At 34.6% G+C, this 14,462-nt stretch overlaps 3 protein-coding genes and 1 non-coding gene across 4 annotated transcripts; 1 reads left to right on the top strand and 3 right to left on the bottom strand.

Annotated features, from left to right (window-relative positions):
* Nucleotides 1-35: 35 nt before the first annotated feature.
* Nucleotides 36-2,596, bottom strand: LOC141691189 (uncharacterized). Its single transcript, XM_074495928.1, has 5 exons — nt 2,140-2,596; nt 1,751-2,003; nt 1,609-1,619; nt 1,140-1,292; nt 36-523 (listed from the first exon to the last, which is right to left on the bottom strand). Exons 1-5 carry the CDS (start codon nt 2,594-2,596, stop codon nt 36-38), a joined length of 1,362 nt encoding a protein of 453 aa, XP_074352029.1.
* Nucleotides 2,597-6,088: 3,492 nt separating this feature from the next.
* Nucleotides 6,089-6,160, bottom strand: TRNAP-AGG (transfer RNA proline (anticodon AGG)). The gene has a single exon. It is a non-coding gene; the product is annotated as a tRNA-Pro (tRNA).
* A 35-nt stretch (nt 6,161-6,195) lies between these two features.
* On the top strand, nt 6,196-9,424 carry LOC141693711 (uncharacterized). The gene is made up of 2 exons (XM_074498871.1): nt 6,196-6,351; nt 8,512-9,424. Exons 1-2 carry the CDS (start codon nt 6,276-6,278, stop codon nt 9,159-9,161), a joined length of 726 nt encoding a protein of 241 aa, XP_074354972.1. The 5' UTR covers nt 6,196-6,275; the 3' UTR covers nt 9,162-9,424.
* Nucleotides 9,425-9,772: 348 nt separating this feature from the next.
* LOC141692574 (elongation factor 1-alpha-like) lies at nt 9,773-12,900 on the bottom strand. Its single transcript, XM_074497456.1, has 3 exons — nt 12,770-12,900; nt 11,023-11,505; nt 9,773-10,922 (listed from the first exon to the last, which is right to left on the bottom strand). Exons 2-3 carry the CDS (start codon nt 11,482-11,484, stop codon nt 10,041-10,043), a joined length of 1,344 nt encoding a protein of 447 aa, XP_074353557.1. The 5' UTR covers nt 11,485-11,505; nt 12,770-12,900; the 3' UTR covers nt 9,773-10,040.
* Between the last annotated feature and the right edge of the window lie 1,562 nt (nt 12,901-14,462).

Genomic DNA, 14,462 nt, shown 5'->3' with positions numbered 1-14,462 from the left:
TCAAACGCAAATCGATGTTGCATTGGGGCCTCGTCTCATATGATTAACTTAGTACTACGAAGAAGATAAGCAATATCATTGTCATGACCAATATTACAAAAGGAATGCTCATCAAGCATAATTGGAATTTTAAAATGTGAATGGGCAGTACATCCATCAGGTAGAAGAGTCGCGGCAATTCCAGAAGAGGCAACTGGAAGAACTATTTTACCTTCAAATTGCAGTTTGCAAATTAAAGTTCTCCAGAGGTAAGTCTTCCCACAACCACCACTACCATAAGCAAAAAAGACTCCACCTTGATGATTCTCAACAGAGTTCATAATAGCCTCAAAAATTTCTTTCGGCTCAAGATTACAACTACTATAAAGCACGTTGAATTCAGCCAACATTGCCTCACGAACATATGAGGTTTCTTCCAGAATTAGATTAGTGAATCCATGCTCCAAATACTCAGCCGGAGGCTGAGGAAGTTGTGGGAAATCCTTTAAGGATTTACCAATGGATCGTAACATAGTATTGATCTCTACAAAAATAAAGAAATACGACATAAAGATTAAAATTTGAAAACTTTCAGAAGTTAAGTATACAAATTAATTGAACTAACCAGCAAGGCAAAGATACTGTATGCTTTCATCATCAAGAATCAGTTCCGTATTTTATTTTTCTTTTGTCGTTGAATGTAAAGTATATCATCAGACATTTGTTTCCAATGTGCAAACCAAACATTCCTCAAGTCTGAAACCTGACAATTGACCAATATATGGACAAATAACTGACGTATTTGTCCAGGAAATCCACATTTAGAGCAATCCTCTAAAACTTCATGTCATTCCTTATCATCGTCTAACAAACCGAGCGCCCGACATGCATCCTGGAAGGTAGAATAAATGATATTGTTGACAGTACGAATATCCTCAAAAGAAGTAGGTCCAGCTACTTTCGATAGCAACATTCGGAGGTACCATAGTTCACCAGAACTATGATGGGTATATGTTAGGCAACCAATATATAATCCCCTCTTCCGTACAGACCAAATACCTTCTCGTCCATTCCAAACATAGTATTTAGGAATCACGTCATATGTGTACTTTCGAGCATGGTGGTCAACACAATTTAAGTGAAAAAAGCCTCCAACTTACTATTTCTGTTTTTTTCACGGTTAACAACTGTACACAGAGATTCATTTGAACGAAAAGTACAATTCTTCGCACCTGGAAGATGGTATGACAAACATTCAACAGAGATGGACCTATGATGCACCTCGAATCCAAAGATGCGATATGCAGCCTCAGCTGCACAGATGTAACGACAGTAAAAAAACATTGGATTTCATCAACACCTTCAAGGGTCGATCCCAATGAATTATGCCTCCTGCTTCTTACTTCAACAGTGGCTCTGTCATGCCCTTTAAGACAGTACTTAAACAGATATTTTAAACTCCTAGCATGACAACATACCTCAAGATTCATATGGCATTGATATTTTACCAACAAATTTCTATTATAAGGTACAACATACTGATTATCAAGCTCACAATTTCTGAATTTGATTGTCACGCCAGTCTTTTCCGCTTATAAATAGGGAAGTCGGATTCATCGAACAATGTACGGGAGTTATACCTGCACAACAACACATAGATTATTGAAAATTTCAAATTTTAAACCCATAACATAAATTCTGAATATAACAAAAAGGATTTATTAACAATATAAATTCTGTTTTAAAAAATTTGTATAGACGTATCATTTACTTTTTTGGAAAATATCGGCTGCACTTGTAGTCTTTCATGCAAGGAGATTTCATGTTATCAGAACCACAAGGACCATGTATCATGTAAGACTTCACGACTTCGTAACCAACTGGATCTAATAATGGGTCCAGAATTTCTGCTGAAACAAAATCATCGACATTTGTTTTCAACCTCTTCTTTGATTTCGAATCAATCCAAATAAGCATATGTACGTGGGGAAGACCACGTTTCTGAAATTCAATTACATACATAACTGCAAGAGGATGATTGAGAAAATAAAGAAAATGTCAAACATCAAACAACAGTAAAATAAAATTCAGGCTTCTAAAAAAATGCAGTCGCATAATTGGACAATTAGGACTACTTGAAATAATGCAATTAAACAGTACCCCCTAGACATGTTCCAAAGTACGATTTCTTCTTTATATCATCCACCAATTGTTGAAGCTTAAGACGGAAAACACGGGCAATAATATCCGGACTATCATGAGGATTTCCATTGGGGATTAGTTTCATCATTTCAAGAATTTCAGCACAAGTAGGATTACATGTCATTGTAAGAAAACGATCAGGATGGCCAACGTGAAGACAAACCGTAAGCGCATCTTGAAAATTTTGTTGCATATAACGCCTAGATCCAACAAAACCAGCGGGATGAATGACACTCTTACCAATATTTTCTGAATCCCGATCACCTTCACGGAAGACATCAGCGATATGATTGTACAACTCGTTACGCAATGTGGTTTGATGTGTTCTAAACCACCATAGTCTAGCTTGTTCAATTGTAGAGAATGCATCTACAATAAATTGTTGGAATAACCGTCCTCCCAATCTAAGAGTCATGCGTGAAAGAACAACAAAACAATTCTTAGTACAACTAATATCAACTTAATACTACAATTGATACATACAAATTACAGAAGAAGAGGTAAATTCAATTGCCTTCGTTGTGTCTAACATGGAGCATGTAGGAGTAGAAATCTTTCATCGAACATTTTATGACTTGATTTTTCTTTGTTTTCATCAGTTTCAACATACTCAATATTTTTATGAAATTCATCATCTCCAGTTGGGAAAAGAATCGGATACTACAGTGCCATAAGTTTGGGATGTACATTTGTAACACGCTGAAAACCACCTCCTTTAGCTTGAATAATATCACGAGACTCCTCCGTCTCTTCTTGATTACCAATCATTATTCCAGCAACCTCATCAGAAGGTCCAATATTATTTTCTCGGCCACTTTCCGAACGACACACTTTAAGAACAATCTTCAGATCAACAATACCATGGTCCTCAAAACGATCACGTGCCACACGAAATTTCTTTACCAATTCATTGTTCTCATCAAACATTGTCATTAAATTTTGAACAATCTCCGCATCAACAAAATTGTTATCATTCAGATCAACAAAGCACATCTTATTAGATAACTCATTTTCAGTGTCGTAAATGTATAATTGACAGAATTTTGGACTTGTTCCATCATCCGGAATCAATGACCCGAAAACATGACGATTTTGCCCGTTCAAGCGATAGACATAAGGACCCCGACCATTGTTAATTGAAAGATCCACCTTACCACCTGTTGACGTAAAAGCAAATAGTGAATTATAAACACGACTACATTTTTGAAAATGTTTGTTCTTATTTGGATCATTGGATAATTGCCACAAGTACGATGGGGTCTTGGGATATTTGGGCAATCAAATCTAGCCTTTTTTTGCAGCAAATTGAGAAAATTGGGATTCCTTTGGTACTAGACTTGTTAACTCTTTCCTCGTTCCATAAAAAAGCACCACAATGTCGATACTGCGCTGATGGACGCCCCAACGTAGCGTATTGTTCAGGCACTGTGTCCAAAACTATAACATGTCATGCTATAAATTTGTTAAGTTATTATGTACTTCTGATTATATGTAAAAAAAAGACCTGTACAGTTTACAATATCTGCATTTTTGTTATCCATGTCATCATCCTCATCATGTTCCAGATGGAAAGAACAGAAACATAGCAAACTAAAAAATGACCAATATTTTAACATGTACTTCTTGCATAAATATTTAATCAAAATGTGCTCACCACTTCCGTCACTATCAAGAAAATCATCGTTAAACTCATTTTCAACTATTCTCGAGTGTTCTGTTTAGTTTGGACATGTCATTCTTCATTGGTTGAGGCAGAGTAAAGCTAAAGTTATACAAACAATGACACATAGAAAGGACTGTAAACATACCAACAGATTCATAATCAGTATCATCCAATATTGCGGATCCACCAGAGGTAGATTGAAACAACTTCTTACTCAATTTAGGATGACATCTTTTGTTGGTTTCGATAAAAGAAGATCCACAACTGCTAGAATGAAACAACTTCCGACTCAATTCAGGATGGCATTTTCTGTTGGTTTCGATTTGCTTTCTGTCAGAAAAGGAACATCGACTCTTTTTCACAAAATCTGACACTTTTATTTAAAAACATATTAATATTTACCACGGTATACAAATGTTCACTGCACAGCCCAGTATGATAAGATAATTATTAGATTTACCACATAAGTCCTCAGATGTGAACTGTTGAACTTGCCGACAATCTTGGAATGTGTTTGTTACATTAGTCAGAGGTGTTCGAGACACATTATTTGAATCATCAACACCATGAACTATAACCTTAGAGCCCGTAGTATAGGTCAGCGATGACATAAATGATTAACAATGCACATTGGAATATTCAGAAAGCTTACTCCACCTTAAATTCTGGAATAATACGTCTTTTTTTTCTTGCCTTTTCTCACTAGTTAAGAAAATCTTAAATGAACTTAGCAGAGTACAGTAATATGAAAAATAACAATCAAATTGAGTTCCCTATCGTTTAAGTCTTCAGATGTAAACAGTTTGAAATGTTCTTGTGTCTACAAACCAAGAAAAGAGGGCAGCATGCAATAACATTCTCGGGATAAATTGTATAATGGTATGATAAAGTTTAAACAGAAAAATCTGTGTCAAACAACGAAATATACCGTGGGAGGCTGAATATTTTCCTCACCTGAGAAATAACTAAAAAATATAAAAAGTACAGTATCCAATTTGATATTAACCAAAAGATTAAAGAATTAAACGGGTATCTTATAAAATTTTATAACGACAACCGTAAAAGAAGAAAAAAGTGATAGAACAATACGAACCAGCTTTCCGAAACACACAAGCTTTACCGAATGATGGACGACTCATGACGGAGGACGCACGTTCGATTACAATAACAGGCACAAATTAGGGCATAATTCAATAGGATAAAGTTCTTTATCCTATTGACAGTGATATGAAATTAATAAAGAAATTCTAGAAACGAAAACAGCTTGAAGAAGGGAAAGTAGGAGTAAGTAAGACATTCTTTCCAACGTGCACGTGGGCAGACATGTACTGACGAATAATATTAATCAAAAATATATATAAAAACATGATTGCCCACATAAAAAGATGTGGTGTATAACATATTTGCATGACATAACATACCACCACATATTTAGAAATTATTAAAAACGCCGCAAGCAGCCGAAAACACTTTTACAGATTTACAGAATAAAAGAATAAAAGATGAGACTTTACTATACATTTTGGACGTAAAAGGGTAGCCATTCGGACACAAATCATAATACGAAACAGCACGAACATGTTATATATCAAAAGGAGTAATAAAAGATGAGACTTTCCTGTACATTCACATTCTAGACGTAAAAGGGCAGCCATTCGAATACAAATCATAATACGAATCAGCATGAACATGTTATATACCAAAAGGAGAATAAAGGGTATTAACGGTCAATTTACTTCGTAGGAGTCAACTTTTATATTAGATACTAACCTATAACCCGTGTGATGCACGGATTGTTTTTAACATTCGATAGTTTTTAATAATATATTTTATAATATAACTTTTAATAGTTAAAAAATAAATCGTAGAATATAATAAATTATAACAATATATGTTTTATAATAATTTGAGACTTAACTGAAAATAAATAATATAATATAATATATTATTTAAATAAATAATATAAAAGTTTAAATATAATAAGATGTTGACGGGGTTCGAACTCTAAATCCATGAGAGCAGTTTAAATATTAATATAATAATATTTTATTATTGTATCCAATGGTTCTCATTTTTCTGACTTTAGATCTGACGGTTGTTATTTGTCGTACCAAACCATACCGCAACTACCAAACAACTGTACCAAGCAATTACGAAATAAAGGGTGTTCTGCTTATAATAGTATAGATAGATAGATTAATAGTGCATGGCAGAAATGTCAAAAGAGAGGACTTAAAAATTAAGGGGGCATTCCGAGAATTGAACTCGGGACCTCTCGCACCCTAAGCGAGAATCATACCACTAGACCAAATGCCCATCTTATGTTAGATTTTAACTACCTTTTACTTAATAATATACCTGTAAAAACCCCACCAAATACTACAAAACCCTAAAGAAGTGACTACAGATCTACAAATCAAGGAAACTAAAAATGGGTAGAAGAGCAATTTTTGAGCTGATAAGATCACAAGCCACTCGCCATCTTGCTTCCAAGAATTTCCATTCAGGTTCTTCTTTTACATATATGCATATACATACAGCTTCTTGTATTTAATGTGTTTGCTGTCAAATTTTGGGTTTAGTGGAATTTGTATTTTTTGTACTGGAACAACATAAAGATTGTATTTTTTTGTGATTGGTACAAGAAATGCCTGTAATTTTTTTATGGGTGTTTTAGTTTTGATGATATTTAGGGGAAAGATTGTAACTTTCTTGTGTAAGTTGAATGTTTAGTGGTGATTTTAGGTGGGTGGGTTTGTTTTGATGATTTATTGGAGAAATGATAGTTCTTTTTTGATGTCGGATGTTTAGTAATGTAATGGGGCTAGCTCGGTGGGTTGGTTATGATGTTTGTTGGTGGAAATGAATGTAAATTTTGTGTGTGAATTGAATTTTGAGTAGTGATGTTAGCTGGGTGGTTTTGTAGACAGGAAGTTGTTAAAAAGATAATGGCTTTGGGAAGGTCTAAAAATATTTGATTTATCCCGAAAAATTATGGTTTCATGGAATCACATACATTTTTTGCCTGTAGTGAATCATCTGTTTATAGTCTCTTTCTTCTGTTTTGCGTGCTGATTAAGTAAAATTTGCAATGCATATGCCCTGTTCCTGATTTGTTTTTACAGGCTGTGAGGTTCATCTTGTACATTGCTAAAAAAGTAATGAATAAGAAAGTAAAGAATCAGATTTCATAGGTTTCTGTCCGTGCTATAATGAAAGATATTTGACATATTAACCACGTTTGGTTGGAAGGAATAGATAAGTTACGAAAGTGAAAATTTTAAAGAAAAGTAAATGATAAAACTTAAAATAGGGAAGACTGATAATGAGGAACTGCAATTTTTCTGTAATAAGGTTTGTGAAAGATATGTGTATGACGTAAGAACGAACATTAATGCCAAACTTGCTGGGATGCAATTATTTTATAAAGTATTATGATATAACGGAAAAAGGTATCAAAGTTATATGAATATATACCTGTAGAATAATATAAATTGTATCCCATTCTCGCTCTTTTCTTGTTTCTTCAAATCAAATGGATCCGAAATGATATGGAAAGTGAATATAAGTTCGGTAATATCTGAAGTGGTGATCTTTTTCTTTGATGATGTTCATAACTAATCTAGTGGGAATAAGAAAAAACTGGTATAAGAGTTAGCTCCTTGATGTTTATATTATATAACTCGGAGCCAAATATTCTACATGCGGAGGCGTTTATATTTTTAGGGTAGCTGGTCTAAAGTTGGGAACTCAGAGCAGTATCAAGCACTTGTTCTTCAATGTTGGATTACATTACTATGGTCCATGCTTAGGAACAAGCGTGTTTATCTTTATTAATTCGATTGTGGCTTTCAACTGGATATGTTGGCCCTTCTGAGATTGTCTTATTTCTATTCTTTTCATTTGTAAATATGGTGTATTTTAATTCGCTCTGTTTATTGCGTGACTATCCCCATACTTTGCATTTATATGGTTTATGATCTTCTATACATCTTATACATCATAAGAAACAAGTAAATATTTTATACTAAAAAAGTAAAGGTTCAGATTATTTACGTCATACCTGTTGGTAAACATTTTTGACATGCTAAATGAAAGGAGAAGTGGAGGTAAGTGTAGTATAGTAATATATGTAGTGATAATGTTCTTTCAATTTTGGAATTTGCTGCAGAGTCAAGCATTTGGTATTGCAGTGCCATATTAGACGATCGCTACTGCCCCTCCTTAACAATTAGCATGTCATCGTCTAATTTTTGTAGGAAGGCCTTTAAACTCGAAGTACTTGAAACCTCCCTTCTGTTATGCACCTCTCTGCGTTGTATGCTGTCTTTGAAACACTACATCAAATTAGGTTTAAAACAATATATTAGTCGGGATTTTTTTTATCATATTCTCCCTTTAGTCCTATACTGCATGACTGTGGGTATCTTGAACAGGAAATCAGTTGTAGCAAAACGTAGGAACTTTGTATTGGATTTACTGACATTTGAAGGTCACTGACCAAATATTATTTCTAACAGTCCTACCTAAAAATACCCTTTAAGTTTGAAGTTGACTTGCGTAATTACATGGCATCATTGTATCAATAACGTGGCTTAATAAACACATTAGCATCAGTCAAGCCAACATTAAACTACTTCCCTCATTGATAATAATTTCTGTTTCAGGTTATCATCCTTGTAGGATTGGCCAATGTCTGCAGACAACAAATGCCAACACAAACATCAACTTTGCAACAACTTTTGCTGCTACCCAGAGAAGGTGGGCTTCCCGATCTGCTGCCGAAGAAGAGAACAGGATCAGCATAGGACCTCGTAAAGGAAGAGATGTGGAGGAAAGTGAAAAAGACAATGCAATTGTTTATTACGGCCCAATCTCCAGTACTATCAAGAAAGTAAAACTTCTTTCTCTTTCCACCTGTTGCCTATCTGTGTCCTTGGGACCTGTAATAACCTTCATGACATCTCAAGACATGAATGTAATACTGAAGGGTGCGGTGGCATCCTCAGTTATATTCTTAAGTGCTACTACCACAGCTGCGCTTCACTGGTTTGTTAGCCCTTACATTCATAAGCTCAAATGGCAACCTGGTTCAGACACCTTTGATGTGGAAATGTTGTCATGGCTGGCTTCACATATTCCAAAAACAATTAAGTTTGCTGACATCAAATTACCGGATACAAACAGACCTTATGTGACTTTTAAGGCCAACGGAAACTACTATTTTGTGGATGCAGAACACTGTCATAACAAGGCTCTATTGGCAAGACTGACTCCACAAAAAGCTACGCAGGAGTCTGCTTTTAAGAATTTGTAGGTTTCGATGACAAAAAGCATAGAAGGTGCTTGGTGTTTGTGCTCACTTTAATGTGCTGGTGCTGTTATAAACTTGCTTTTAAACCTCTCTTTTTCGCTTACTATACATGGTGATCCAAATAATAAATTGATAATCCCAATCTGTTGGGGTTTTGATTATAGTAGCATGACCCATAACTTTGGAATTTAAATTTGGAAAGCTTTTAAAGCTGCAGGAGAATATCTATCCAGGAATGAATTTTTGTTGCTTCTTCTTTGTTTTTATATTACAAGCCACTTAAATATCTTCGGAGTTTATGAGCATTTATTTTTTTGGGACATCATATAGATTTTTTTGAACGTGAGAAAAGCCACATCAAATATGCATATTGGAAGAAGTTTATCAGGAAAAAATATAAATTTTGGGAAATATAGCTAAAATGTGATGTGACAATGAATATTTTGTAACAGTATGGTGGATTGTGGATGAAGGGATACTATTGCCTAGTTTAGAACAGTAGTATATTATAACAACACTGAAATGAAATGTAAGAACTTTCACAGGAGAACAAAGATAACATAAAAAAGCAAATTTATACAGAATAGGCAAAACATTCAAATTACTAGGAAGGCTTAAAGAATTATATATATATCTGTTGAATCCACAGGAAATTATTCAGAATATCAGAAAGATAACATACTGGTAAGACAAAGCATGATGACCACGCCACCGGCGATCAAGCACCCAGTGCTCAGACCAGGTACCAGTTGACGAAACAATCAAAGAACACAAACAGATCGAACGACAAACTAGACAGGTAACGACACTGAAAACTGTAAGCAAGCCTTTATTATATATACGGTAACAGCCCCCCAAGATAGAGGGCACATCCTGCACGATTCATTTTTTCTTGGCAGCAGCTTTTGTGATCTTTGCTCCTGTGGGCTCTTTCTTCTCGACGCTCTTAATGACTCCAACGGCCACAGTCTGTCTCATATCCCTAACAGCAAATCTTCCAAGAGGAGAATACTCAGCAAATGTTTCAACCACCATGGGCTTGGTGGGAATCATCTTAACTATCCCTGCATCGCCATTCTTTAGGAACTTGGGCTCCTTCTCAAGCTCCTTACCTGACCGCCTGTCTATCTTGGTCAAAAGCTCAGCAAACTTGACAGCAATGTGAGAAGTGTGACAGTCAAGCACAGGTGCATATCCATTTCCAATCTGTCCAGGGTGGTTCATGATGATTACTTGAGAGGTGAAGTTGGCAGCCTCCTTGGCTGGATCATCTTTAGAGTTTGAGGCTACATAACCACGCTTGAGATCCTTAACAGCAACATTCTTCACATTAAACCCAACATTGTCACCAGGAAGAGCCTCTTGAAGAGCCTCATGGTGCATCTCAACAGACTTCACTTCAGTGGTCAATCCAGAAGGGCCAAAAGTCACAACCATGCCAGGCTTAATCACACCAGTTTCAACACGCCCAACAGGCACAGTTCCAATGCCTCCAATCTTGTAGACGTCCTGAAGTGGAAGACGGAGGGGCTTATCAGTGGGTCTCTTTGGCTCAGTGATCTGATCAAGGGCTTCAAGAAGCGTAGGACCCTTGTACCAGTCAAGGTTGGTTGACCTCTCAATCATATTGTCGCCTTCAAATCCAGAGATAGGAATGAAAGAAATCTTATCAGGGTTGTACCCTACCTTCTTCAGATAAGAAGACACCTCCTTCACAATTTCATCATACCTACCCTTGGAATACTTGGGAGTAGTGGCATCCATCTACATGAACAAGAAATCAATATTCCAATGAGTAAATATCAAATTTCACTAAACCCATGCATTATCTGAGCAGCCAGTCAAGTAGCCACATTTCATTTACCTTGTTGCAGCAGCAAATCATCTGTCTTACACCAAGTGTAAAAGCAAGCAATGCGTGCTCACGAGTCTGCCCATCCTTGGAGATACCAGCTTCAAAACCTCCAGTAGTGGAGTCGATGATAAGGACAGCACAGTCAGCCTGAGAAGTTCCAGTAATCATGTTTTTAATGAAATCACGATGTCCGGGGGCATCAATGACAGTGCAGTAGTATTTGTTAGTCTCGAATTTCCACAGAGCAATATCAATAGTGATACCACGTTCACGCTCTGCCTTGAGCTTATCAAGAACCCAAGCATACTTGAATGAACGTTTATTCATCTCAGCAGCTTCTTTCTCGAACCTTTCAATCACACGCTTGTCAATACCGCCAAGCTTGTAGATGAGATGACCAGTGGTGGTTGACTTTCCAGAATCCACATGGCCAATGACCACAATGTTGATGTGAACCTTCTCTTTTCCCATAGCAATCAGCTGCTAACTTGTCTAGAAACAAAGATACATATGTATCCCATTAAAAAAAAAGTGAAAACTATTCTAAAGTTATTAAATTAGAATGCAGTATAAGGCAAATCATATTGATTATGGGTTAATTATCAAAGTAAATCACTTAGTGCTTACAAATATAACAAGTGAGTCACTGATTACAAAACTGACTCAAATGAATCACTCATTTAAATTTTTTTATAAAAAATATCACTCTATCATTGGTCAAAATTCTTAAAACTATTATATATTGAGTTTCGCACATTTTTTATGAAAGATATTACATCCAAATAAAAAATTAAGAGTTCTAGTATTTTAGATAATATTTTTAGATTTTTAAAAATTTATCTAATATTTATTTTTATTTAAATAAAATAAAACAATCAAAAAATTAAAAATATATAGTTGATAAAATTTTAAAAATCGAAAAATATTATATAAAATAGTAGAACTCGGAACCTTTCATTTAGATGTAATATCATTCATAAAAATTTTATGTGTGAAACTCAATATATAATACTTTTAAGAATTTCAACTAACGATAGAGTGATATTTTTTATACAAATTTTTAAATGAGTGCCTCATTTGAGTCAGTTTTATAATCACTGACTCACTTGATACATTTTGGATGACCTATTTAATAATTAACCCTATTGATTATTGAACATCTATAATCTCATACAGGGCAATCGAAGAGAAGAACAAAGAGTCTTGATTTTTTATCCTCTTACCCCCAAAACTCTCCGAATTTAATCTGGACAATATGATTGAGTACTGTCCGAAGACATGCATATGGTAATTTACTCAATCAAAAAATAGACTTTCAAGTGAGGGAAAGTTTTAAACATGTAAAGTCATTCAACTAAGTCGCCATCCTAACATATTAAGATTTTAGAAATACCAGGAACTTCAAAATTCTAGATTGCTGGGAGATGATCTAGTTCTGTTTTTGTACAAGTGTTTTGACCTTAAAAATTTCTTCATGCTTCTATATTAAAAACACAGTGGCACAATTCAAAACTCGCGACGAGGCTAAAATATTTAAAATCAAGATTTCCAACAAGATTTCAAAGTCTGATAAATCCGGACTAAAAAGACAAATCTCATCAAAATTTCCAGATGACAAATTGCTATAGCTACTTCAACAATATGATCATTCAAAGCATATATCAGTTACTAAAACTAAAAAACTGAACACAAACTAAATAGATGCATGCATAAAAATGAAAGATGATGACAATGACATATTTAATATAATTCTAACCAAATAGATGAACTTTGGGTTGCAAAAGCTCTTGATGGAAGAAGAGACTGCTGCTGTAAAACTTGATATGACTTGAGAAGTTGGCTCTGTTTATATATACAAGGAAAAAAAATCTTAAAATGAATGGACTATATTTTTTTTAATTACTGACCTCGTACTACAGTTCTTGGGGACCAAGCAAAGAAAGTATAACACGTCTTCCTGCACCAAATTTTGTAGATTTTTCAATTTTGCATGTTTGACAAGTTCTGTATTACTTGAAGTTCAAGGCAAAATGTGTCCTGGAACATCCTAAAATTTGCATAAATAGACAATGGATGATAAATTTCGAAGAAACTTTATCTTATTTAACAAATGTTATTATTCTTATTTCTTAAACTTTATCTAATCATAGATTAATGAGAAGACTAATAGTATACTATACAATACAAAACAACTCTCAAGTTCAAAAACGAATCGGACAGAGAATCAAAATTTAATATGTTTATGCATCGAAAACCAGACTTTCAATTCAAGATTAAACAGGCTGCTTCTAAGATTACAAATGAAGGATCAGGGTACTAATATTTTACCTGCCCTTTCATTGGAAAGTAGAAAGTTCACAACCAAACCAGTGAACTTCTTCACTTCTTCTGGATGTGCAAAACCAAACCGGTGAACTTCTTCTGAATGTGCACAACATTCAACATTCTAAAACAAAGCAATTTATTATTCTAAATTTTAAGATTAAAGAAGTTAGATAATAGAACATTTTTGTTTAAAAAAAATAGAATATATATTTTTTTATCTGATATACTACTTTTTGAAACAATCTGATGTAACACTTTTTGAACTATCTAATATTTTAGACCAATAAATTCTGTTTGATCCAAAAATTAGATCCATGTCATAATTATGTGCAATTATATGCCCCCAAATCGCAGATTTAACGAATATTGGGGTATGAATCCAAATCACGATTCAGAAGTCAAGAAAATTTGTAATGCAGTAATTTTTTTAAAATTGAACTTGCAATGACGAAATGAGGATTTTCCAGGACATCTATGAATTCCTGCTATTTTTCTGATGTGATTATGGGTTTGAAACACGTACGTCTACTATTTTTTACCCAGAAAATCGGACTCAAGGACTTCAATGTAGGTTACCTCTTGCTTCCGCTCCGTCCATGTTAACTCGTAAGCAACACAAGTGAAAGAACAAGTGACTAATTTTGTTGAATACAGTCCTCACTAAAGCCTACATCAAAATAGCAGATGTAAAGCTTACAAATAAACTTCTATTCCGTGGACGCTTAAAACCGTAACCAGAGTCTGTTTCAGAAGTTTTAATCTTACAAGTGAATACTAATATAGTGCCATCCTCATCTTACAACATGCTCTAGCTCAAGTTTCGGTCCTTAAATACCCTCTTGTGAGTGGTTACTATCATAACCATATTACATTCTCAGCCTTTGGAGTGCCGCCAAAAATACACAAGAAAATTGAAAACAGTTAGAATGTATTCGAATTGAAGTTTGTTTTAAACACAAGCAATAATGCTCTTAAACTTATAGAAGCTTTCAATCAAAATTTATCTGACAGTAAAACCCGCCCTTTAGTTTAAGTCAATTAAACCATAAAGAAGAAACCAAGAAGTTCTACAAGAATCAGATAAGCATAAAGTTGACACCTAAAATTTTAACAAGGAAAAACAA

Source organism: Apium graveolens, chromosome 10 (assembly GCF_009905375.1).
Source record: "Apium graveolens cultivar Ventura chromosome 10, ASM990537v1, whole genome shotgun sequence".
NCBI classification, from domain to species: domain Eukaryota; kingdom Viridiplantae; phylum Streptophyta; class Magnoliopsida; order Apiales; family Apiaceae; genus Apium; species Apium graveolens.
This window is presented reverse-complemented; position numbering and strand designations above follow the sequence as displayed.

Coding starts and splice junctions, on each gene's coding strand:
- LOC141691189 (XM_074495928.1), bottom strand. CDS start 2,596: ATGACTCTTAGATTGGGAGGACGGTTATTCCAACAATTTATTGTAGAT. Junction 2,004..2,139: donor CTTTGGAACATGTCTAGGGG/GTACTGTTTAAT, acceptor ATCCTCTTGCAG/TTATGTATGTAATTGAATTT. Junction 524..1,139: donor CCGTGAAAAAAACAGAAATA/GTAAGTTGGAGG, acceptor TTATTTTTGTAG/AGATCAATACTATGTTACGA.
- LOC141693711 (XM_074498871.1), top strand. CDS start 6,276: ATGGGTAGAAGAGCAATTTTTGAGCTGATAAGATCACAAGCCACTCGC. Junction 6,352..8,511: donor TTCCAAGAATTTCCATTCAG/GTTCTTCTTTTA, acceptor TTTCTGTTTCAG/GTTATCATCCTTGTAGGATT.
- LOC141692574 (XM_074497456.1), bottom strand. CDS start 11,484: ATGGGAAAAGAGAAGGTTCACATCAACATTGTGGTCATTGGCCATGTG. Junction 10,923..11,022: donor TGATTTGCTGCTGCAACAAG/GTAAATGAAATG, acceptor TTGTTCATGTAG/ATGGATGCCACTACTCCCAA.